This window comes from Heterodontus francisci, chromosome 24 (assembly GCF_036365525.1).
Source record: "Heterodontus francisci isolate sHetFra1 chromosome 24, sHetFra1.hap1, whole genome shotgun sequence".
NCBI lineage: Eukaryota > Metazoa > Chordata > Chondrichthyes > Heterodontiformes > Heterodontidae > Heterodontus > Heterodontus francisci.
The window spans coordinates 40268218-40295680 of NC_090394.1; the positions used below are offsets into that span (position 1 = coordinate 40268218).

Sequence of the window (27463 nt, forward strand, 5' to 3'; positions counted from 1 at the left end):
CTACAGAAGTCTTTAATATAATAAAACACTTGTTAAAAGTTAGATCTGTGATTTCAAATGTAACTCATTTCAACTTGAGATGTGATAAAGGGCGGTGGAAGAGGAGACGATCAGTGACATTCAAGAGGAAGTTGGATGGTCACTTGAGGGAAATAGACTTGCAGGGCTTTGGGGATCAAGTGGAGGAGTGGGACTGACCGGATAGCTCTGTGAAGAGCCAGCATGGACTCGATGGGCCGAATGGCCTCCTTCAAAGCCGTAAATGACTCTCTCTACCCTCTCAGGTTGATATGCAAGATCCCATGGCACTAGTCAAAGACGAGCAGGGAACTTCCCTGGTGTCCTGGCCAATATTTATCCATCAAGCAAGATCATTGAAAAAGATTGCCTGATCATCATCGCATTGCTGTTTGTGGGAATTTGCTGAGCTCACCTCAGCATTGGCTGCCATATTCCTACAACAGTGACTACACTTCAAAAGTACTTAATTGATCCTAAAGCACTTTGGAATACCCTGAGATTGTGAAAGGTGCTATGGCAATGGAAGTCTTTGAGAAAGCAGTGAAATAAGGCTCTTTGGGCTTCAACCCTGATCTTTGCACTCTGACACCACTGATCAGACCTATTGCAGATGACTGCCTTAGCTGAAAGGAGTCACACAGCCCAAGTAAATACTAATTTATTTAAAAGTTAATTCACTGGAAGAGCTTGATGTGATATGATGTCCTATAAATGCAAGTATTATGGCAATGAGTGGGTTGTTTAGGAAAGTGTTACAACCACTCAGGACAAAGCCCCCAATCAAAATATATGATTCTGATCGCAGTGGGAGCAATGCACTGTCAATTCAGTCCTGTCGCTCCACAGGTTGCAGCATATTTCTTTAAGCTTTCTAAATCAAAGAAAAAAAGCAGCCAAATTGAACAATTAGTAACCCCCGAATGAAACGAACCAAACCAGGTATCTTTAGATATCGACAAATTAACTATTTATTAAAAAACTAAATTCTTAAACACTACTAAGATAAACCGCATTCGCATATACATACTCAAACTAACAGTAGCTTGGTTTTTAATTAGCTGCCTGGAAAAAAAAAGTCTTTGCAAGTTATGTTCCTGACGAATGGAGTTTTCCAATACAACACAGTCAAAGTTCACTTGCAGTCTTCCAAGGTCTGATGAAACAGAAGGCCCTTCCAAAGATAGGAATTCAGCAGTCCAGTTCGGCAGTTGTAGCATAAACTGTCCCTTCAGTGATAAACACAGCAATACTGATACTTTGTTAAGAGAGAAAAGCTTTTCTTATTTTTCTTAGGGAATTAATTCATCTTGTTGCTTTGTAGAATCTTCTTGAGAGAGAAATAACAGCTCTTTCCCCTTCAGTTTAAATTGTCTCAGAGATCCCTCCTTCTCCCTTCAATTGCTGGAACAGTCTGTCTCTGCTCAAACCAATTTTTGCCAGCCAGTTTTCAAAAGTCAAACTGCAACATTGAATCTCTGTCTTCTCTCTCTGTGTGATTGTTGCTTGGCAACTAGGATGCACTTGGGTTCACTGAGCCTCCAGAGAGTTCTTAAAGATGCATTGATCTTTTTACAGTCTTAGACGCACACAATTTTCCCGAGGAGAAAAAAAAACTCAAGACCGTGACAAAAGGGAAAGTTGATTTCCTGAGTTTGAAATGTAGGTGGCTGATGTAGGAAGAGATGCACATTGTCAGAGTGATGTCTGGGAAGCTTTGCTCGACAGACTGATGTAAGAAGAACATTGCCATGTGAGTTGATGGTGGGGAAAATGAGAGAGTAGAGCACTGCCAGAATGATTAAGGGAGGGAGCAAGATATTACCTCCGTGATTTATGGACAAATAGAATAGTGCTGTTTGATGATCCAGGGGAAGAGAGCCTGGATGATATATCGAGTGCAAATGCAATGCATTGGCAGGGTGATTTAAGGAAACAGCAAAGCATTGCCAACAGGACTTAGAGATGGAGGGCAAGGCACTGTCGATTGCTCTGGGGCTACCTTCCTTTCAACTCTTCAGAGAAAGCCCAAAACAATTTTTTCTCCAACTTAATTTCATTGAAGAGGAGAAGTAAAGTGGCATCAGGCCTGTATGGCTGCATGAAATGTCACCCTGAGGCAGGAGGTGCCCTTATCTGCATATTCTCAAGGAACAGCAGAACCTGAAGTGGGTGTGGAGGGCAATCTTTTCCTGGCTTGAAGGTACATTTGTAGGACAGATTATCTTCACTACTTTATCTGGCCACTGCAAACAGTCCTGTGTACATCCCCCAATTCCCATCACTAACATGCCATTAAACAAATAACCTTTCTTGTGTGTTCCCATTCGTGCCATCTCATCAATGTTGCTAGCAAACCTTTACCAGAACGATGTCTCAACAGCCAACAACTTCAGTGTAGCCATAATTTTCATCAGAGCCCATTGGGCACGCATGGGTCCATGCTTAACTATGCTTCCCCTTGATGCCTGCATGTGAAGTGCAAGTTCTTAACCCTAATCTGGTGCTGTTCTAGCCATAGTCCATAGCACCATAGGCATTTCTCTCCATTCGAGAGAGACAGTTGGTAATATATAGCTTGAGGGGCACCACTCCTCAAGCGTGGGGAAAGGCAGGGAGGCAGGCCTCCATGAACTACCACAACTGGTACGGGGATTGAACCTGTGCTGTTGGCATCTTTCTACATCACACTCTGACCATCTAGCTAACTGAGTCAACCATAACCCTAATCTGGAACTACCCAAATGGCAGGAGTGAATGAAGTAGCCTTATCCCACAACAGCCAAGTCAAGAAATGGACCTTCTATAGGCTGTACCTCTTGTGTAGCCTGGCCTTGTCTGTTTCTCCCTCTTTTTTGAAGAGTGTGAGAATTACCTTTGTTAGCCATGAGATTGCAGTGAAACCCAGTGAGCAGAATCGACCTACCTTTCTGTGAAGATTTCAGGTTATTCAACTCAGCTCAAAGAACTGCTCTCAGTCGACTCCTTTTAATAGCTCTTGACCTTTTGTCAAGGTTTATTAAAAGTTTATAACTGCCAGTTGCACTCAAAAAAAACAGGCTGTCATATAAAATAATTGAACCAATTGCAGAGGCTGATTATGTTTAGTTTAGTTTAGAGATACAGCACTGAAACAGGCCCTTCGGCCCACCGATTCTGTGCCGACCATCAACCACCCATTTATACTAATCCTACACTAATACTGCATCCCCACCTGTCCCTATATTTCCCTACCACCTACCTGTACTGGGGGCAATTTATAATGGCCAATTAACCTATCAACCAGCAAGTCTTTGGTATGTGGGAGGAAACCAGAGCACCCGGAGGAAACCCACGCAGACACAGGGAGAACTTGCAAACTCCACACAGGCAGTACCCAGAATTGAACCCGGGTCGCTGGAGCTGTGAGGCTGCAGTGCTAACCACTGCGCCACTGTGCCACCCCACATGTTTGAGTTTTTGTGTTTGACCTCCTCATAAGCTTATGAGCAGAAAAAAAACAACAAACTTCGTAACATATGTAACGATTTAGCCAGAGGCTATTGTATCACGAATTGTGCCTGATTTAAAGGGGCAGCTACCAGGCCAAAACAAAATATATTTGTCAGAAAGGAATTCTGTTCACAGTCTAACTTCTGAGAGAAGCATTTTAACTACATCATCGGAGAACTTGGGGACCCTCCAGCAGATCAGATTGACATTGACTTGCAGACCAAATTGGTGAAATAATTTCTTCACCTTATTAAATGGCTGCAGGCCTTTAATTCCTGCAGTAGCATGAAAGTTCCTGTCCCTCCAAATGGCTAGCTCCCAACAGAGGCGGTAATAACATAGGGAGCTTGCTTGAATTATTAAATTGAGACTGACGCCAGAAACTGCAGTAGCAGTGTATTGTTGATGTTTGGGTTTTCACCTAAGTGGAAAATTTAGGCTTTTGCATTAAGAGTGTTGCCATTGCCATTTGTTGAAATTGTTGAAATAGCTTTTGCGATAGGAAAATTGGTGTATTTGTTATTTGGAATGAGGGGGAGGACAAAAGGAGGGTTGGCAGTTAGATGTGATTGCACCAGACATAGACAGTTGCACCCATTATTACCCTCCAACTCAAATCTATAAACAGCAGCACACTTGGCACAGAAACATTGCCTTTATAGACTGCAATTCAAAAGAGAAGCTGTGGTAGAATTGTGTTGGATGCATTAGCCTGAACTCCAGTCAAACTCCTCCATTGCACTGTCCGAGTCTGTTAAGGGTACCGCAGCACTTAACAATTAGGGCTCAGACTGATTCCAAGCAGTCACAGGGTATGTAAGCAACATCAGCCAATCTACATTTCACAGATGCATTAGGCAGGTGACTGATGCATGGTTTGCCAAAGCGGGAAGATGGGAAAAATAGCATAGGGTGGGTAACAGAGAAAGACAGAGGAAAGAGAGAGGGGAGAAAGGGATATGGAAAGGTGAGAGCAGGGAGAAGAAAAACGGACACAGGGAGGTGGTGATGGCACAACAGAGGAATGCAGAGAGGAGTGGTATGGGACTAGCAGGAGAACAGGGTGAGGGAGCAAATGCACAGCAACCATCTCAACAGCGAGGGGCTTAGGGCTCATAATTCTCATAGCAGGGGCAGGGCTGTGATGTTTCAAATCTCTCAGGGTGTTGTAGTGGGGCCAAGGTTTGTGATGAAGACTGAAAACAGGCTCTGGAGGGCAACTGCAGTTAACAGAAACAGACAGGCAAGACAGTGGTGGGGGCGAGTGGTGTGGAGGGAGGCAGGCTAAGGTTCTGAGCCCATAGCTGCATCTTCAGGTGTTCAACAAACTGCACACATGAAGGAGTAGTGGACCATAATGGCCTGAATTGGATATCTCGAGGACAGAGCAGAAACATCTTATTGGTTCTAGGCAATTCCAGCTGCGATGACTAAGCTGCAGCAGAGGTTGGTTGAAAGCTTTGCGCAGAGTCTTAGAGTAAAACATTATGGATGAGTTATTGGGAGTGGTCAACCTGAGCTATTCAGAACTGGTGGATACAGGGTAGATCAAATGAGACTCTGTTGAGGTGTAGTGGGGCACCCAAACAAGTGAGACTTTCATTTTAAGAATGATCAGTCTTTGTTCAACATTCCTTATTATTCTAAAAGATCTAGAATTTGAGGTGTGCCTACTCATTTTTTTGGGGCAACTAGTGAGTCTGTTATTCTCAGACAGATGAAGGGAGGCAGTTATATAACTTTAGTTCATAAGCAAAAGAATTAATTGCATTGGAAATGTCTATCACAGCGCTACCTACAGGTGTAACTAATACTGCAGCTACCTACTGTGGATACTTTTATAATAGATCTTCACATAGAAGCTGGGCAGAGATGTTTTCCCTGTATTTGGAAAATAAATGTTGTGACCTATCTAGTGATTTTAATATAAAATATATAAGAATTTATTAGCAGATGTCATGTGATGTCACTTTGGTAAGTTGAAGGATTTGCTAATTTATAATGACAGATGCATTACAGCATGTAATACACAATGCATTATTCGAAGATCATGTTTTGTTCCTTACCTGCCCAAGATCTGATTGGTGTGCCTTTCTAAGGTCAATGAGAAGCTTCTACCAATCTTTGCCTCTTTTCCCAAATCCTACTGTAAGTTGCATAAAGTTATCCATCACATGATCGCTCATTAAGGTTTGACATGGCACTTTGCAAGACTTTTAAATTAAAATACGAAGCAGCTTTTGTTTTTTCACCAAAATATTTAATTAGTTGTTTTATGTACAATAAATAACAAAAATAGCGGGAACTTCGCCAAAATAAAACAAAATCAAAATGGACAAAATCAAAAAAAATTTCTGCACAGCTTGTTGAAGAGAACAGCTTGAGCTGTCAGTAGATTGGAAGCATACAACTGTTGGTACAGTTTTGAACTAGGTTTTCTGTGCAACAGAGGAAAGTAACTGAAAATTCAGAGGAAGTAGGTCATTACCATTTAAGGTAGACACCATGCGGTTTAAGAAATCACAGCGTAGCTTAGCAACTGAAAAATTACAACAGTCACAAATGCTGAACGCAGTCAAGGATTTGTTTAAATACCATATTAAATACATTACTACATAAAGAGAATTGAGAAACACGACAGACTTTGGGTAATGTCAAATACATAACTTGGATGTTGAGGTTCAAAAGAAAAATGAAAATGCAAAAGGTCAGAAGTGGCAGTGTTAAAAGCTCATCACATTTGCCATGTCATATCTTCACAATGGAAGACAGTATCACAGCTTCAATAGAGCATAATCTCCCAGTAACACAAATACAAAGCTCAGTGAGAATGGAGGGCTGTAAATACAGAAAATAACCAAAAGTTAAAATATCACTGTGTTTCTCCTGCAATGTCACTCTTGATCTCTCAAACACTGATTATTGTAATGTCAATGGGCTTAGCTTCTCTCTCACATCAGCTGCAACTGGTTACCAACCATGCTCTGAGTGAATATGGCAGGGTGATTATGAGAAGTGCATTTGGCTTTCTTCTATGGCTGGAGGAGGGCTGCAGTCACAAGTTACACTCATTTTAATACAAAAACCAACAACAGCAAAATAAAAAGTATAAATTAAACTTTGGTACCACAACATTCCCCCTCCCAAAAATACAAAATAAATAGAACAAACCCCACAAAAACTCACAACACTCATTTCAAAAGAATTCATCTGGTTCATGTGCAAATAAGCAGAGATGAAAAGCTTTTGTAAAAAGAAACTTTTTCACAAATGACACCTTTCTATGTGTCCAATATAGCATCTATAGAAATAATGTCTCAAAAGAAAACAATGAGAAGTGCATCATAAATGAAACCGTGAGATCATAATCTGCTACTTCAATTATTCAAAATAAGAATAGTAGCCACTGTCGTTTAAGGATGACCTCTTACTCAGGTCCTGCAATATAGAAATAGGATCAATAGGTTTCCTATCTGCTTCTGAAGACAACTTCAATCTGGTCTTGGGTGGAGCTCGAAGAACACTGGCATAAGAAGCAGCACCTTTGCCTTCTATCGACTTAGATGGACTCTGGTATTGAAGCGGGTTGGGCTGTGTGAGAGGACTTACATTGGACCTACTTTTGTTACAATCAGCTTCTTCCTCGGTCTCAAAACCTGGAGCACCTTGTCCTACGAAGAGAGAGAAATAAAATAGGCTAATTCCATGTAAAAATGTAATGTCATCTAAACTTTTCTACAAATGATCAATTTTAACATTTATTTCTGTAATAGATTTAATTGTCCCCTCTATTTCCCCTTCTTGGTCCTCCCACAAGATGCACCATACCTAAAAGCTGACCCAGGCCTATGCAATGTCGCTCTGCAATTGTATCGAGGAGAGAAATAAGCATCATCTGGCTCCCCTCAAGGAAGCTGGATCTTGTTCGGTAGGGACCACATGTATTTTGACACAAACTTGTGTCACACCATACAGACGCACAGCACACATATCCTCATATGATAATTGTTATTTTTGGGGTTGGGGGTGGTCAGACTATAAATCTGAGGATAGATTGCACAGACTAGGCTGTGCTCCTAGGGAGACAAGATTCAGGAGTGATCTAATTGAGGTGTTTAAGAAGATTAAATAATTTGAGAGGGTAGTAGAGAGTAACTATTTTCTCTGGCGGGGAAAGTCCAGAATAAGGGGATATACCTTAAAATTAGAGCTAGACTGTTTCAGGGATGATGTCAGGAAACATTTCTTCAAACGAAGGGTGGTGGAAATCTGGAACTCCCCCCACCCCCCAAAGATGTTGAGGATGGGGCAGGTGGGGTGGTCAACTGAAAATTTCAAAACCGAGATTGATAAATTTGTGTTAGGTAAGGGTATTAAGGGTAACGGAATCAAGGCAAGTAGGTGGAGATAAGATACAGATCAGCGATGAACTAACCAAATGCTAGAATAGGCTCAAGTTAGTATCATGTCCAATTCTGAGCATCGCACTTTAGGAAGGACCTGAAGGCTTGAGAGGCAACAGAAGAGAGTTATTGAAATGGTTCCAGGGATGAGGGACTAGTTATGTGGATAGACTGGAGAAGCTGTAGTTCTTTTCCCTAGAGAAGAGAAGGCTAAGAGGAGATTTGATAGAAGTGTTTAAAATCATGAAAGGTTTAGGTACAGTAAATGAGAAATAGTTTCCAAAGGCTGAAGGATTAATAAGCAGAGGACGCAGAATTAATGTAATTGGCAAAAGAACCAGAGATGACATGAATAAAAGCCATTCTCATGCAACAACTGGTTAGGATTTGGAATGCACTGCCTGATACAGTAGCGGATACAGATTCAATGGTAGCCTTCAAAAGGAAATTGGATAAATAGAATCACAGAATGGCTAAGGCAAAAAGGCCATTCAGCCCATCGTGTCCGTGCTGGGTCTCTGCAAGAGCAACTCAGCAGGTCCCTGCCTTTTCCCTGTAGCCATGCAAATTTTTTCTCTTCAGATAATTATCCAATTCTCTTTTGAAAGCCACGATTGAATCTGCCTCCATCACACTTTCAGGCTGTGCATTCCAGAGCCTAATCATTCTCTGCGTAAAAAAGTTTTTTCTCATGTCGCCTCTGGTTGTTTTGCCAATCACCTTTTTTATTTATTTATTTAGAGATACAGCACTGAAACAGGCCCTTCAGCCCACCGAGTCTGTGCCGACCAACAACCACCCATTTATACTAACCCTACAGTAATCCCATATTCCCTACCACCTACCTACACTAGGGGCAATTTACAACAGCCAATTTACCTATCACCTGCAAGTCTTTGGCGGTGGGAGGAAACCGGAGCACCCGGCGAAAACCCACGCGGTCACAGAGAGAACTTGCAAACTCCGCACAGGCAGTACCCAGAATCGAACCTGGGTCCCTGGAGCTGTGAGGCTGCGGTGCTAACCACTGTGCCGCCCTGTACCTTAAATAGGTATCCTCTGGTTGTCGACCCTTCTGCCAAGGGGAACGGTTTCTCCCTATCTACTCTGTTCAGACCCCTCATGATTTTGACATAATGCTCCAGTTGAGGCCAAACCAGAGTTTTATAAAGGTTCATCACAACCTCTTTGCTTTTATACTCTCTGCCTCTGTTTATAAAGCCTAGGATCACATATGCCTCATTAACCGTTTTCTCAACCTGTATTGATTGCCACCTCCAATAATTTGTTCTCAAATACCCCCAGGTCCCTCTGCTTCTGCACCCCCTTTAGAATTGTATCCATTATTTTACATTGCCTCTCCTTGTTCTTCCTACCAAAATGTATCACTTCACACTTCTCTGCATTAAATTTCATCTGCCATGTGTCCGTCCATTCCACCAGCCTGTCTACGTCCTCTTGAAGTCTATCACTATCCTCCTCACAGTTCACAATACTTCCAAGTTTTGTATCATCCACAAATTTTGAAACTGTCCCCTGCACACCCAAGTCTAGGTCATTAATGTACATCAAGAAAAGCAGTGGTCCTCATACTGATCCTTGGGGAACCCCATTATATACATTCCTCCAGTCTGGAAAAACAACCATTCACCACTACTCTGTTTCCTGTCACTCAGCCAACAGCTACTGTCCTTTTACTCCATGGGATTCAACTTTACTGGCAAGCCTGTTATGTAGCACTTTATCGAACGCATTTTGGAAGTCCATGTACACCACATCAACTAAATTACACTCATCAACCCTCGCTGTTATCTCATCAAAAAATTCATTCAAATTAGTTCATTAGTGCATTCTCCATGGCAATACCGCAACCAGAGTCGACTTGCCAACCAATCAGTACCCTTTTCTCATGCAGTGTAAACCGCTGCTCCCTTTGAAATTTGGCATTCTCGTTTCTGTCCTGATTGAGTGCAAAATAAAAAGCTTCGACAGCATGTCTGTTTTTTCAGCAATACTCAAATTAGTTAAACACAATTTGCTCTTAACATATCCATGCTGGCTTTCCTTAATTAGTCCACCTTTGTCCAAGTGACTGTTAATTTTGTCTCAGATTAACATTTCTAAAAGCTTTCCCACCACCGCGGTTAAACTGACTGGCCAGTAGTTGCTGGGCTTATCCTTACACCCTTTTTTGAACAAGGATGCAACCTTTGCAATTCTGCAGTCTTCTGGCACCACCCCTATATCTAAGGAAGACTGGAAGATTATGGCCAGTGCCTCTGCAATTTCTGCCCTTACTTCCATCAGTACCCTCAGATGCATCTGATCCAGTTCTAGTGAATTATCAACTTTAAGCCCATCCAGCCTTTCTAACACCTCCTCTTTATCAATTTATACCTCATCCAGTGGCTCAACTACCTCCTCTTTACAACTTTGACAGCATCTTCCTCCTTGGTAAAGACAGGTGCAAAGTACTCAACCATTCCCTCTGCCTCCATGCGTAAATCTTCTTTTTTGGTCCCGAATCAGTTCTACTCCTCCTTTTAACCACCCTTTTACTATTTATATGCCTTTAGAAGACTTTTGTATTCTCTTTTATGTTACCTGCCAGTTTCTTCTCATATTCTGTCTTTGCTTCTCATTTCTTTTTTCCATTTCCCCTCTGAACTTTCCATATTCAGTCTGATTATCACCTATATTATCAAGCTGACATGTGTCTTATTATTCCAGTTTCATCTTACGCTCTATATCTTTTGTCATCCAGGGAACTCTGGTTTTTTTTGACTTACCTTAGTCCCTCTTGGGAATGCATCTCGACTATACCTGACCCATCTCCTCTTTAGGCAGCCCATTGTTCCATAACAGTTTTGCCTGCCAATCTTTGATTCCAATTTACCTGGGTCAGATCTGTTTTCACCCCATTGAAATTGGCCCACCCCCAATTAATTATTTTGACTCTGGATTGCTCCTTGTCCCTTTCCATAGCTAACTTAAACCTGATGATATTATGATCACTGTTGCCTAACTGTTCGCCTACTGACAACTGATTCACTTGACCCACCTTATTTCCCAGAACCAGATCCAGCAATGCTTCCATCCTCGTTGGACTGGAAACATACTGATCTAGAAAATTATCCTGAACACACTTAATAAATTCTTTCCCCTCTCTGCCCTTTACACTATTACTATCCCAGTCCATAATTAGGAAAATTAAAGTTTCCCATTATGACTATTCTATAGTTTTTGCACCTCTCTGTAATTTTCTTGCAAATTTGATCCTTCATTTCTTTCCTACTAGTTGGTGGCATATATAATACACCCAGTAATGCAATGATATTACTATTGTTTCCTAGCTCTAACCAAATAGATTCTGTCCTGAACTCCTCATGGACATCTCTCTCTCTCCAGAACTGTAATATTCTCCTTAATTAAAACTGCAATCCCTCCTCTTTTCTTCCCTTTCCTATCTTTCCTGAACACCTTGTATCCAGGAATATTTAGTACACGGATCTGCCCTTTTTTGAGCCAGGTCTCTGTTATCGCCATGACATCATATTCACACTTGGCTATCTATGCCTGCAGCTCACTAACTTTATTTACCACACTGTGTGTTTACATATGTGCACAGTAAGTGTAGTTTAGACTTTATTGAATTCCCTCTTCCCCTGATCCCACCTAACACCAGTGCTATCTTTCTCGACAAATTCTTTGTGCACCTAATTTCTCCTCTCTAATGTTACGCCCTGGTTTCCATCTCCCTGCCAATTGAGTTCAGCACTAGCAAACCACCCCACAAGGACATTGGACCTGGCTCTATTCAGGTGCAACTTGTCTAGTCTGTACAGGGCCTATCTCCCCCAGAACCGGTCCCAATGTCCAAGGAATCTAAATCTCTCCCTTCTGCACCATTTCGCTCTTCTGTATAAATCAGGAAATTAGAGGTGCATTTAACAAGGGTAACACAGTAATGATGGGGAATCTAATCTACATATAGACTGGGTAAACCTAATTAGCACTAAAGCTCTGGAGGACGAATTCCTGGAATGTATATGAAATGGTTTTCCAGAACAGTATGTTGTGGAACCAACTAGAGAATGGGCTATTTTAGATTTAATATTGTGCTATGAGAAAGGGCTAATCAATAATCTTGATGCGAAGGAGCCTTTAGGGAAGAGTGACCATAATATGTTAGAATTTTACATTAAGTTTGAAAGTGATGTAGTTCAATCCAAAACATGGGTCTTAATTCTAAACAAAGGAAACTTTGAAGATATGAGGGGCCAGTTGGCTGTGGTAGTTTGGGAAACTACATTAAAAGGTAGATAGGCAATGGCTAGTATTTAAAGAATTAATACATGGTTTACAACACAGGCACAACAATCCACCAGAAAAAGTGATCCAACAGTGGCTAACGAGAAAAGTTAAAGATTGTATTAGATCAAAAAAAGAAGCTTAGAAAATTGCCAAAAAAGTAAGCCTGAAGATTGGAAGCATTTTAGAATTCAGCAAAGGAGGGCCAAAAAACTGATAAAGAAAGGGAAAACAGAATATGAAAATAAACTAGCGAGAAACATAAAAATGGACTGTAAAAGCTTCTGCAGTTATGTAAAAAGATTAACAAAGACAAATGTGGGCCCATTACAGGCAGAGACAGGAGAATTTATAATGGGGAATAGGGAAATGGCAAAGAAACTAAACAAATACTTTGGGTCAGTCTTCACAGCGGAAGATAGAAAAAACATCCCAAAAATTCTAGAGAACTAAAGGACTGGTGAAAATGGGGAACTGAAAGAAATTAGCACTAGTGAAAATGGGGAACTGAAAAAAATTAATGGGATTGAAAGTTGATAAATCCCTTGGACCTGATGATCTACATCCCAAAGTGTTGACAGAGGTGGCTATACAGATAGTGGATGCATAGGTGGTCATCTTTCAAAATTCTATAGATTCTGGAACTATTCCTGCCGATTGGAAGGCTGCAAATGTAACACCACTATTTAAGAAAGGAGGGAGAGAGAGAAAACAGGGAACTGCAAACCTGTTAGCCTGACATCAGTTGTAGGGAAAATGCTAGAATCTATTATAAAGGATGTGATATCTGGACACTTAGAAAATAATGGTAGGATTGGGAAGAGTCATCATGGATTTATGAAAGGGAAATCATGTTTGACAAACCTGTTGGAGTTTTCTGGATGTAATTAACAGAATAGATAAGGGGGAACCAGTGGACGTGGTATATTTGGACTTTCAGAAGGCTTTCAATAAGGTCCCACACAGGAGGTTAAGTAAACAAAATTAGAGCACATGGGATTGGGGGCATAGATTGAGAATTGGTTGACGGACAGAAAACAGTGAGTAGGAATAAATGGGTCATTCTCAGGATGGCAGGCTGTGACTAGTGGGGTACCACAAGGATCAGTGCTTGGGCCCCAGCTATTCACAATCCAGCAATGATTTGCATGGTGAGACCAAATGTAATATTTCCAAGTTTGCTGATGACACAAAACTAGGTGGGAATGAGTTGTGAGGAGTTTGCAAAGAGACCTCAAGGGAATTTATACAGGCTAAATGAGTGGGCAAAAACATGGCAGATGGAATACAATGTGAAAAAATGTGAAGTTATCCACTTTGGTAGGAAAAATAGAAGTGCAGTTTATTTCTGAAATGGAGAGAGATTGGGAAGTGTTGATGTCCAAAGGGATCTGAGTATCCTTGTTCACAAGTCACTAAAAGCCAACGTGCAGGTGCAGCAAGCAATTGGGAAGGCAAATGGCATGTTGGCCTTTATTGCAAGAGGGATTTGAGTACAGGAGTAAAGACCACATCTGAAGTTTTGAGTACAGTTTTGGTCTCCTTACCTAAGGAAGGATATACTTGCCACAGTGGGAGTGCAATGAAGGTTCACCAGACTAATTCCTAGGATGGCAGGTTTGTCCTACACGGAGAGATTGAGCAGGCTCGGCCTGTATTCTCTCGCGTTTAGATGAGATGTGATCTCATTGAAACATACAAAATTCTTACAGGGCTCGACAGAGTAGATGCAGGAAGGATGTTTCCTCTGGCTGGTGGGTCTAGAATCAGGGGACAGAGTCTCAGAATGAGATGAGAAGGAATTTCTTCACTCAGAGGGTTGAGGCTTTCTTAGAGTAGGTGCAAGATGGAGATCGATAGATTCTAGATAGTAAAGGCATCAAGGGATATGGGGACAGTGCAGGAAAATGACATCGAGGTAGATCAGCCATAATCTAGTTGAATGGTGGAACAGGCTCGAGGGGCCGAATGACGAACTCCTGCTCCTATTTCCTATGTTTTTATGTTCTCTAGCCATATATTCAACTGTTCTAGCCTCCTATTTCTATACTCACTAGCACGTGGCACTGGGAACAATCTGGAGATCTTTGAGGTCCTGCTTGCTAGTTTCTTTCCTAGCTCCCTATAGCCTAGCCTGCAAGACCTCCTCCCTCTTTCTACCTCATCCAGGCAAGTGGAGAGTATTCTATCACACTCTTGACTTGTGCCTTGTAGATGGTGGGCAGGCTTTGTGGAGTCATCAAGTGAGTTACTCGCCGAAGAACTCCCAGCCTCTGACTTGCTCTTGTATCAATGTGCCTGGTCCCGTTATGTTTCTGGTCAATGGTAATGCCCAGGATGTTGATGGTGGGGGAATTCAGCAATGGTAATGCCAACGAATATCAAGAGGAGATAGTTAGATTCTCTCTTGTTGGAGATGGTCATTGCCTGCACTTTGTGTGGCGCGAATATTACTTGCCACTTAGCAGCCCAAGCGTTAATGTCATCCAGGTCTTGCCACATGTGGGCATGAACTGCTTCAATATTTGAGGAATTGCGAATGGTACTGAACACTGTGCAATCATCAGCGAGCATCCCCACTTCTGACCTTAAAATGGAGGGAAGATCATGAATGAAGGAGCTGAAGATATTTGAGCCTAGGACACTCCCTTGAGGAACTTCTGCAGCGATGTCCTGGGGCTCAGATGATAGGCCTCCAATAACCACAACCATCTTCCTATGTGCTTAGTATGACTTCAATGAGTGGATTCCCATTGACCTTAATTTTGCTCGAGCTCCTTGATGGCACACTTGGTCAAATGCTGTCTTGAAGTCAAGGGCAATCACTTTCACCTCTTTTGTCCTTGTTTAGGCCAAGGCTGTAATGTGGTTTGGAGCAGAGTGGCCCTGGCAGAACCTAAACTGTACAATGGTGAGCAGTTTATTTCCGAGTAAGTGTTGCTTGATAGCACCTTCAGTGACATCTTTCATCACTTTGCTGATGATTGTGAGTAGACTGATGGGGCTGTAATTGGCAAGATTGGAGCTGTCCTGCTTTTTGTGGATAGGACAAACCTGGGCAATTTTCTACATTGTCAGGTAGATGCCAGTGTTGCAGCTGTACTGAAACAGCATGGCTAGGGGTGCAGCTAGTTCTGGAGTAAAAGTCTTCAGTATTACAGCTGGGATGTTGTCAGGGCCCATAGCCTTTGCTGTATCCAGTACATTCAGTTGTTTGTTGATTTCAGGTGGGGTGAATTCACTTAGCTGAAGATTAGCATCTGTGATGCTGGGGACCTCAATAGAAGGCAGAGATGGATCACCCATTTGGCACTTCTGATTGAAGATGATTGCAAATACCAGTTGGAGAATGAGATGCACGCTGGAAACGTCTGCACGACCTGCCTGGCCCTCCTTGACTGCCTGGCAGTCACCCATTCCTTCTCTGCCTGCATATCTTTAAGCTGCAGAGTGACCACATCCAGAAACGTGCTATCCACAAAATTCTCCTCCTCGCAGATGCACTGCAGTGACACCAGCTGCTGCTCAAGCCCTGAAACCTGGAGCTCGAGCTACTCCACCTGATGATATTTACTGCACATATGGTTGTCCTGGACACAAGATGCCCTGCCATGCCTCTGTTAGACGATTAGCTGACTTAACCAAAATAATGTCGTCATAAATAAATAGACTGACCAGCTACTCACCAAGCAGCTGCTTCTCTTGTGCGGGTGTCACTTTATTTTATAGCGATTTAACTTAAATGTTTTACTTATTTGTAGTTTTATTAAGTAGTTTAACTAGTTAAGCTATCAATTTATTTCAGTACTTAATAGCTTCCCAGTCCTAGTTTAAACCACTGCCCAAGTTTAGATGAAAAAAACGCTTAAAATTCACCAACCAATGACCTATCTGCTGTCCTGTGATGTCACTTCTTGATTTTTTTTTGTTGATTTGTTCTCGCAGTGCTCTCTAGTATCCACATAGGTCCTAGCTCCACCTGTCTTTTTGTAAGATGTGAGGAACATTCGTTGTTCACATCCTACCCAGGCCTCCTCCCTCACCTCTTTTTCCAGTACATTGATAACTGTATTGGTGTTATTTCCTGCTCTTGCCCTGAACTGGAAAATTTCATAAACTTTGCTTCCAATTTTCACCCTTCTCTCACCTTCACATGGTGCATCTCCAACTCTTCCCTTCCTCGATTTCTCTGTCTCGGCTGTCAACGAATATCCACTATAAGCCCACTCACTCACACAGCTACTGTGACTACACTTCCTCACACCATACTTCCAGTAAGGACTCCATTCCCTTCTCCCAGTTTCTCCATCTTGGTCTCATCTGTTCCAATGATGCAACCTTCCATATCTGCGGTTCTGATATGTCTGCCTTTTTCCTTAACTGAGGATTCCCCCCCACCATGGTTGACAGGACCCCCGACCGTATCTGTCCTATTTCACGCACTTCCGCTCTCACCCCTTCCCTTCCTACCCAGAACCAGGATTGGGTTCACCTGGTCCTCAACTTCCACCCCAGCATGTATCATCTTCCGCCATTTCCAGCATCTCCTGCATGATGCCACCACCTGACACATCTTCTCTTCCCTTCCCCTTTCAGCATTCCGAAGGAACCGTTCCCTCCACAACACCCCCTCCCCTTCCCATCATACCTTTCCATGAAAGTGCAGGAGATGCAACACCCGCCCTTTCACCTCCTTGCTCCTCACTGCCCAAGGTCCCAATCACTCCTTCCAGGTGAAACAGTGATTTATATGTACTTCTTTCAATTTAGTATACTGTATTCACTGCTCACAATGTGGCCTGCTCTACAATGGGAGACCAAACGCAGATTGGGTAACCGCTCTGCGGAATTCCTCCCTTCAGTCTGCAAGTGTGACCCTAATGCTTCAGTCACCTGCCACTTTAATTCTCCACCTTGCTCTCACGCTGACTTCTCTGTCCTCGGCCTCCTGCAGTGTTCCAATGAAACTCAACGTAAGTTTGAGGAAAGCACCTCATCTTTCGATTAGGCACTTTACAGCTTTCTGGACTCAACATGGAGTTCAACAATTTCAGGCTGTAATCTCTGCCCCCATTTTGTTTCCTTTGTCTTCACAGGTTTCGGTTTTCCTCTCGTTTTACCTGTTTTGCTTTTGGACGGCAGCTGTTCATCATTCTGCCATTCACACCTCCTCTCGACACATCTTTTGTTTCTTCACTTGTCCCATTACCACTTCCTTTGGCCCTGCACCACCAACTTTTTTGTCATTTAATCTCTCCTGTTTTACACCCTATCGCAGACCTTCCCTTTTGTTTTGTTTCACCCTCTCCCATTTCACCTGCTTAAAACCTATTACATTTCTAACTTTTCTCAGTTCTAATGAAAGGTCATTGACTGGATAAATTAACACCGTTTCTCTCTCCACAGATACTGCTTGACCTGCTGAGTATTTCCTGCATTTTATGTTTTTATTTCAGTTTCCAGCATCTTCAGTATTTTGTTTTTGTACGCATATAGATTTACCTGATTGAGCTTCTAACAGAACTGAAAATGAAAGCATTCATTTGACATACAATGACAACACTCAGGAATGACAAAAGGGCCACAATCACACCAAAAGGACAGATGACATAATAACACGTTAAAACTGAAGTTTGGGAAGCTTGTGACCATATTATCCCCAAGATGAGATTCCAAACTTAAAATTACTCCTGCCTGTTATTTTTTTTGTGCTATACATGTGGCACGTTGGATTTGGCCACTGATTGCTATGATGTCCATACTGAATGATTAATGATTGTGATGAATTAACTACAGCTGATGCCAACAGTGGATTACCATCAAAAAAAGGTCAGTTCCTGCCACAAGTGTGTATAGTATTTTCTAATTCATTTATGCCAGTTGAAAACACTTCAACACCAAGCAGCATTTCTGTAAATATTAGCAGTAGATATTCCAGTCACTGTTGTTATACAAATGCTTAATTGCCTCACAGTATATTTCTCCTCTGCGCTAGTTTAATGCAGGAATTAACCAGTTTGTGTTTTAAAAAACACAGAAAGGAATTATGTCTGCAAATACCAAGTATTTGTACAAGAAAACCACCAACTGGAAAATCTACTGCATGATTATCACTTGTCAGCAACAGAGAAGCTTTGATCCAACACAGGTTGTAAGAAGCTCTGAACAAGAATTGTTCCAGGCATGCTCACTGCAATTGATACAAGTTTCTCAAATGGATCAATTAATTGAATCAAATGCAAATGAGCACCAGGGCAAATCCCTCAAACTATTTCTGAGAAGTAGTGTTGAAATCTGAACAGGAACGGCTTGTTTTGCTTTCTCCTTGTTCGCAGTGGCACCAGATTTCCTAGTCATGATTTCACCTCCTGCCATTTTGTGAACAGCATAGTGCAGCAACATTGGCTCTGCCCCAAAAACAGACAGTAATTATTTTAAAATAGGTAATCTCCATTACTAAACTGGGAGAAAAATCTTTGAAAACATTAAAAGGATTCCAATTATTACAAAGTGAAATGTGAATACCTGTTAAAAACTGCCCATTGTATACAATTCTTTCTGGACTCAATGCAGGGGACTGGACGTTGTAATTGCTGATGGTGCTATAAAGCTCTTCATCTGGGTCCCCCACCGGCAACTGGTTGGCTGGGACAGGTGATAGCTGCTGATTTGGGCTGCAGTATGGACTTGGTCCCTGGCTGCTTTCCATGGAGGATGTTCCCAGAGGGCTGGATGCAGAATGCCTCTGATACAGTGGCCTGCCCGTCACTCGGACTTCAGACTGGAAAGGGAAATAAAGTAAAGTATGCAATCAAAGAACTTAAATCAAAACTGAATGAGGCAGTTCAGTATACAATATAAGCATCTCATTGCTATAGTAGAGAATATTTGCTTACTATAAGATCCATTTTCAGCATCAAACATGCACAAGTCAGGTATTTTATGGTCAGATTTAAAGGGAGCTTTGCTGTGTGCCTAACCTGACCTGAACCATTAAACACTTACAGATCACGGGCATGTGTATTAAGTACTGTCATGTTTATTTGCAACACAAGTGGGGTTGGACCATATTTCTGATTGATCCTCTTGGAGATGAAAACACACCCAACAGTTTGTCTGGAATGTGTAATTTGATCCAGTCATTGTCAGTCAGGTAAACCAGCTTCAGATCGCATAGTACTGCTATAACAGTATGACTGAGGAAGGTGCAAATCATGTGAGAATGGTAATATGGTAGAATGCACAAAGTGGAGGTGTTGTTAGCTTTAAGATCCTCTGTTATCTAGTGTCCTACAATTGTAATTATATTTGTCCTTGGTTGGCAAAATAAAAGACTTTATAACCTAATTAGTGGGTTAGTTACTTATTTGAAGTTTTTGCTTTTTTCCCCTTCTGAAGTGATAAAAGTTCTTCAATTCAGAATGAAGGGACCAAAGTCAAGGCTACAACTTTAAGGAAAAAAATTCATTCATTAAAACAGGAAATGGAAACAAGAATTATTTATCCAATTCCCTGTTGAAAGCCACAACTGAATTTCCCTCCACCACTCTTTCAGACAGTGCATTCCAGATCGTAACCCACTCACTGCATTAAAAATAAATTTCCCCAAGTCACCTTTGGTTCTTTTTCCAATCACTTTAAATCTGCATCATCTCGTTCTAAACCTTACAATATTCCAGAGGTACACCCAACTGTGTCATTCCCCACTTGATCCACTTCATACCCCGGAACATTGGGCAGTGAACATACTGATCAAGAAAATTGTCCTGAACTTCAGAAATTCCTCCCCTTCTTTGCCCTTAACACAATTAATGCTCTGTTCAAGATTGGGGTAGATGAAGTTTCCCATTATCACTACTCTGAAGTTCTTGCACCCCTCAGTAATTTCTTTGCAAATGTGCTCCTCTATTCCTTCCCACTATTTGGTGGCTTATAAAATATACCAAATAGCAGAATAGCCCCTTTATTGTTTCTCAACTCCAACCAAATAGATTCTGTCTTTGTCCTCAAAGACAATTCTTTCTCACATTGTAATATTTTCCATAAACAAAACTACTAACTCTTGTTTTTCCCTTCCTTATCTTTCCTGAATACCTTGTACCCTGGAATATTAAGCATCCAGTTCTCTCCCTTTTTGAGCTAGGTCTCAGTTATTACCACTAGATTATATTTGGGCCTGTAGCTCACCAACCTTATTAACCACACTTCTTGCATTGGCACACATGCACTCCAAACCTAATGTAGACCTCTCTGTACTTTCTATGATCCCACCTAATCCTGTACTATTTCTAACTCTAGTTGTCTCTCCAAGTTCTTTGTGCACCTTGTTTCTACTTTTTAATACTACATCTTGGTACCCAACTCCCAACTGAATTAACTTAAACCCTCCCCGAACACTGCCTAACCTGCCGCAAGGATATTGGTCCCAGCTCTGTTCAGGTTCTTCTTCTTCTTTGGCCTCCTTGTCTCGAGAGACAATGGGTAAGCGCCTGGAGGTGGTCAGTAGCTTGTGGAGCAGCGCCTGGAGTGGCTATAAAGGCCAATTCTAGAGTGACAGACTCTTCCACAGGTGCTGCAGATAAAATTGGTTGTCAGGGCTGTTACACAGTTATATTGGTCCCAGCTCTGTTCAGGTGCAACCTGTCTATTTGAACAGTTCCCTCCTGTCACAGAACTGGCCCCAATGTCCCAGGAATCTAAAGTCCTCCCATTTTTTAAAAGGTTGGTCATTATGATCATGTTAGAAATCTGTACTGTCTGGTCATAACTTTCCAAGTATTTAATAATTCATCCCATATTCTAAATTCTAGTGGTTCAGCAACAACTGGGTTGATTTCTTGGCTTATCTTACTCTCCTTTTTTGAAGAGCAAAGTCACATTTTCCACAATCTTCTGGTACAATTTTCAAATTCATAGAATTCTAGAGAACTATAGTTACAGCCTCCGCTATTTGTTCCCTCAGGATATTCAGATGCAAACCATTAAGTCTCAGTGATTTGTCTAACTTAAGGGTGGGCAACTTTAGTACCATTTCTCCTTGAGGAACAAAAAAATATTGTTTTGTTAGGTCATTTAATTATGCTAACAATAAGCAATTATATTTGTAAACTGCTTGATGTGTCCGAGTTAGATCAAATGTACTGTATTTTTTTAAATTCAGAAACCCAGGTTTAGAGCTTAGGCCCCATAAAACAGGTTGCCAAAAAAAAGAGATGATAAACAAACAGGAATTCGCATGGACTTCAGGAGCCTGTAGATCATAGACTAAGAAGGTAGGGAGTTTCATAATGTAGGGGTATATATATATATATCTTCTTCTTCTTTGGCCTCCTTGTCTCGAGAGACAATGGGTAAGCGCATGGAGGTGGTCAGTGGTTTGTGGAGCAGCGCCTGGAGTGGCTATAAAGGCCAATTCTAGAGTGACAGACTCTTCCAAAATTGGTTGTCAGGGCTGTTACACAGTTGGCTCTCTCCTTGCGCTTCTGTCTTTTTTCCTGCAACTGCTAAGTCTCTTCGACTTGCCACGCTTTAGCCCCGCCTTTATGGTTGCCCGCCAGCTCTGGCGATCGCTGGCAACTGACTCCCACGACTTGTGATCAATGTCACAGGACTTCATGTTGCGTTTGCAGACGTCTTTAAAGCGGAGCCATGGACGGCCGGTGGGTCTGGTACCAGTGATGAGCTCGCTGTACAATGTATCCTTGGGGATCCTGCCATCTTCCATGCGGCTCACATGGCCAAGCCATCTCAGGCGCCGCTGGCTTAGTAGGGTGCCCCTCAAATCTAAATCAGGAGACATAATAACTGACCAACACAAGCAAATGGACCGCTGGGTTGAGCACTACCTAGAACTGTACTCCAGGGAGAATGCTGTCACTGAGACTGCCCTCAATGCAGCCCAGCCTCTACCAGTCATGGATGAGCTGGACATACAGCCAACCAAATCGGAACTCAGTGATGTCATTGATTCTCTAGCCAGCGGAAAAGCCCCTGGGAAGGACAGCATTACCCCTGAAATAATCAAGAGTGCCAAGCCTGCTATACTCTCAGCACTACATGAACTGCTATGCCTGTGCTGGGACGAGGGAGCAGCACCCCAGGACATGCGCGATGCCAATATCATCACCCTCTATAAAAACAAAGGTGACCGCGGTGACTGCAACAACTACCGTGGAATCTCCCTGCTCAGCATAGTGGGGAAAGTCTTTGCTCGAGTTGCTCTGAACAGGCTCCAGAAGCTGGCCGAGCGCGTCTACCCTGAGGCACAGTGTGGCTTTCGTGCAGAGAGATCGACCGTTGACATGCTGTTCTCCCTTCGTCAGATACTGGAGAAATGCCGTGAACAACAGATGCCCCTCTACATTGCTTTCATTGATCTCACCAAAGCCTTTGACCTCGTCAGCAGACGTGGTCTCTTCAGACTACTAGAAAAGATTACTAAGTATCATCACCTCATTCCATGACAATATGAAAGGCACAATTCAACATGGTGGCTCCTCATCAGAGCCCTTTCCTATCCTGAGTGGCGTGAAACAGGGCTGTGTTCTCGCACCCACACTTTTTGGGATTTTCTTCTCCCTGCTGCTTTCACATGCGTTCAAGTCCTCTGAAGAAGGAATTTTCCTCCACACAAGATCAGGGGGCAGGTTGTTCAACCTTGCCCGTCTAACAGCGAAGTCCAAAGTACGGAAAGTCCTCATCAGGGAACTCCTCTTTGCTGACGATGCTGCTTTTACATCTCACACTGAAGAGTGCCTGCAGAGTCTCATCGACAGGTTTGCGGCTGCCTGCAATGAATTTGGCCTAACCATCAGCCTCAAGTAAACGAACATCATGGGACAGGACGTCAGAAATGCTCCATCCATCAATATTGGCGACCACGCTCTGGAAGTGGTTCAAGAGTTCACCTACCTAGGCTCAACTATCACCAGTAACCTGTCTCTAGATGCAGAAATCAACAAGCACATGGGTAAGGCTTCCACTGCTATGTCCAGACTGGCCAAGAGAGTGTGGGAAAATGGCGCACTGACACAGAACACAAAAGTCCGAGTGTATCAGGCCTGTGTCCTCAGTACCTTGCTCTATGGCAGCGAGGCCTGGACAACATATGTCAGCCAAGAGCGACGTCTCAATTCATTCCATCTTCGCTGCCTCCGGAGAATCCTTGGCATCAGGTGGCAGGACCGTATCTCCAACACAGAAGTCCTCGAGGCGGCCAACATCCCCAGCTTGTACACACTACTGAGTCAGCGGCGCTTGAGATGGCTTGGCCATGTGAGCTGCATGGAAGATGGCAGGATCCCCAAAGACATATTGTACAGAGAGCTCGCCACTGGTATCAGACCCACCGGCCGTCCATGTCTCCGCTTTAAAGACGTCTGCAAACGCGACATGAAATCCTGTGACATTGATCACAAGTCATGGGAGTCAGTTGCCAGCGTTCGCCAGAGCTGGCGGGCAGCCATAAAGACAGGGCTAAAATGTGGCGAGTCAAAGAGACTTAGCAGTTGGCAGGAAAAAAGACAGAGGCGCAAGGGGAGAGCCAACTGTGCAACAGCCCCGACAAACAAATTTCTCTGCAGCACCTGTGGAAGAGCCTGTCACTCTAGAATTGGCCTTCATAGCCACTCCAGGCGCTGCCTCACAAACCACTGACCACCTCCAGGCGCGTATCCATTGTCTCTCGAGATAAGGAGGCCCAAAAGAATATGCTGGGGATGTTGGCCACCTCGAGGACTTCTGTGTTGGAGATACGGTCCTGCCACCTGATGCCAAGGATTCTCCGGAGGCAGCGAAGATGGAATGAGTTGAGACGTCGCTCTTGGCTGACGTACGTTGTCCAGGCCTCGCTGCCGTAGAGCAAGGTACTGAGGACACAGGCTTGATATACTTGGACTTTTGTGTTCTGTGTCAGTGCGCCATTTTCCCACACTCTCTTGGCCAGTCTGGACATAGCAGAGGAAGCCTTTCTCATGCACTTGTTTAATTCTGCATCGAAAGACAGGTTACTGGTGATAGTTGAGCCTAGGTAGGTGAACTCTTGAACCACTTCCAGAGTGTGATCGCCGATATTGATAGATGGGGCATTTCTGACATCCTGTCCCATGATGTTCGTTTTCTTGAGGCTGATGGTTAGGCCAAATTCATTGCAGGCAGCCGCCAACCTGTCGATGTGTGAAGCGGAATGCAGACTGCTTTCAATCTCACATTGAAGAGCTGGAACCTGTCATAACCGCTAAGCACATTGCACTGCTGAACGACAAGAAAGCCCCCAGCGAGTTAGCACTTAAAGTTGCCAGAAGCACTGCACAGAGAACAGCCAGGCGGTGCGCAAATGACTACTGGCAACACTATGCAGTCATATCCAGCTGGCCTCTGACACAGGAAATATCAGAGGGATGTATGATGGCATTATGAGAGCTTTTGGGCCAACCGTCAAGAAGATTGCCCCCCTCAAATCTAAATCAGGGGACACAATCACTGACCAACGCAAACAAATGGACCGCTGGGTGGAACACTACCTAGAACTGTACTCCAGGGAAAATGTTGTCACTGAGACCGCCCTCAATGCAACCCTGTCTCTGCCAGTCATGGATGAGCTGGACGAACAGCCAACAAAATCGGAACTCAGTGATGTCATTGATTCTCTAGCCAGCGGAAAAGCCCCTGGGAAGGACGGCATTACCCCTGAAATCATCAAGAGTTCCAAGCCTGCTATACTTTCAGCTCTGCGCGAACTGCTTTGCCTGTGCTGGGATGAGGGAGCAGTACCACATGACATGCGCGATGCCAATATCATCACCCTCTATAAGAACAAGGGTGACCGTGGTGACTGCAACAACTACCGTGGAATCTCCCTGCTCAGCATAGTGGGGAAGGTCTCCGCTCGTGTCGCTTTAAACAGGCTCCAGAAGCTGGCTCAGCGTGTCTATCCTGAGGCACAGTGTGGCTTTCGAGCAGTGAGATCCACCATTGACATGCTGTTCTCCCTTCGTCAGATACAGGAGAAATGCCGTGAACAACAGATGCCCCACTACGCTGCTTTCATTGATCTCACCAAAGCCTTTGACCGAGTCAGCAGAAGTGGTCTCTTCAGACGACTAGAAAAGATTGGATGCCCACCAAAGCTACTAAGTATCATCATCTCATTCCATGACAATATGAAAGGCACAATTCAGCATAGTGGTGCCTCATCAGACCCCTTTCCAATCCTGAGTGGCGTGAAACAGGGCTGTGTTCTCGCACCAACACTGTTTGGGATCTTCTTCTCCCTGCTGCTGTCACATGCATTCAAGTCCTCAGAAGAAGGAATTTTCCTCCACTCAAGATCAGGTGGCAGGTTGTTCAACCGTGCCCGTCTAAAAGCGAAGACCAAAGTACGAAAAGTCCTGATCAGGGAACTCCTCTTTGCCTTTTGACTTGTAGGTTTTAAAATGGTCTCAGTGCAGTGTCTGGTGCAAAGTCACCTCTTATGATAACTGGTGATTTTATATCTATGCTTCCATATGAAACTGAAAGGACAAAATGTCTGAATGGTTCAGACGGTGCCCATCGAGCTGATCGCCTCCTTTAAAGGTTAAGTGCTATATACCATGACCTTCTCAAAGAAAAGCTAGCTGCGTTGCAGAAGGAAACCTTTTCTTTTAAATTCAAATAAAGGTCAAGGTTGTTAAAAAAAATATTCTCTGTTGTCAAAGCTCTCAAGACTATCCAGTTGAATCCTCATGAATGAAACCCTGATATCAGGAAACAACTGCCAGTCCTGATCCACACAAATCATTGCTCACTCCACTGTGAGCACCCTGATAGTTTGTACACAAGTCTAGTTTGTGCAACCCATTACATTCTTCAATGAGCATTTATCAACCAGAGTAGACCTTTGCTATATTGGAGTCAGACAAATAGCACTTCCCATTGAGAAATGGGTTACAGTGTGAATTATTCATAATCGGAGCAGCTGGACTTCTAATTACAGCCTGGTGAGTATTGTTTAACAGTCACATTCATTTCTCAATGGGAAAAATAACAGCAATAAAATGGTAATTTAGCACTGGATTGTATATTTCCATTTACGCTCTATTAAGTACTCAATGCGACATCTTCACTTGTTTACCACCACAGCCAATGTTTCAAGAGCTGCAGCCTATAGAACAAAAGAAAGACTGAGGACAAAGGGAATAAATAGTACATTGATGCATTGGACTATAATCAGACAGCATGTCTGAAGGTAGAGACGTGTGCTGATCTTATCACTTGCATGAAAACATCAGAAATAAGTATCTCCAACCACTCTTTTTTTGCAGTTTAATGGTAATCTCACAATCAAAAGATCTAATTCCTCACTGGTAGTAAGCTGAACTGGACTTAGCAGGGATATTTAACTGCCGCTATTCACGATTATTCTTGATAAATGGATCTCTACAATTCCACATTTTTGTATTTTAACTTCCCCAAGGGGAACAAGGTGGAAGAAATGGGAACACCACTGCTTGTATTCCCAATGCTGAGCTGTCAAGAGTCACCTGACTACCTCAAACCAGGTGGTCTTGATAGATCCATTGAAAATAAAGATAAGCGAACGCTGCCGAGGGGACAGAAACAAATTGTTTTGTTTTACTTGGTTACATTAACTTGAAACCTGCAAAAACTTTTCCAGAGCACTGTTTGGCTATACATCTCTAAGAACATCGGCCATCTGGTTCTCTTAAGGAACAACCTCTCTATTGTTATGAAAGCTGGACTTCGTAACTTGATTATGTTTTAAAAATTGTGATTTCTAAAAGTTCAAGATGGAGTCCAGATCAGGTGAGCTCACCTTCACACTGCAAAAGGTTACCAGGACAACATAGAACACAGATCAAGGACTCCCTTCTGAAAAAGAGAGACTGCAGGGCTAACTCCTGAAGAACAATGGGTTTCACTTTCCCAGACTTTCAGATCATAAAACAAAGAGTCAGTAATTTGGGAGATGTAAATATACCAGGCAGGACCCAGAAATATACAATCCAGTGCTAAATTACCATTTCATCGCTTTTATTTTTCCCATTGAGAAATGAACGTGACTGTTAAACAATACTCACCAGGCTGTAATTAGAAGTCCAGCTGCTCCGATCATGAATACTTCACACTGTAACCCATTTCTCAATGGGAAATGCTATTTATCTGACTCCAATATAGCAAAGGTTTACTCTGGTTGATAAATGTTCATTGAAGAATGTAATGGGTTGCACAAACTAGAC

The 27463-nt window shown here is 42.9% G+C and overlaps 1 protein-coding gene across 1 annotated transcript in view; it reads right to left on the bottom strand.

The window, feature by feature from the left end:
• Positions 1-5786: 5786 nt before the first annotated feature.
• The window catches only part of LOC137383327 (probable helicase with zinc finger domain), a 429894-nt gene continuing 408217 nt past the window's right edge, over positions 5787-27463 (bottom strand). Inside the window, 2 exon segments of the mRNA XM_068056011.1 lie at positions 5787-7181; positions 18750-19005. Of these exon segments, the coding sequence (XP_067912112.1) occupies positions 6892-7181; positions 18750-19005 (546 nt within the window). The 3' untranslated portion in view covers positions 5787-6891.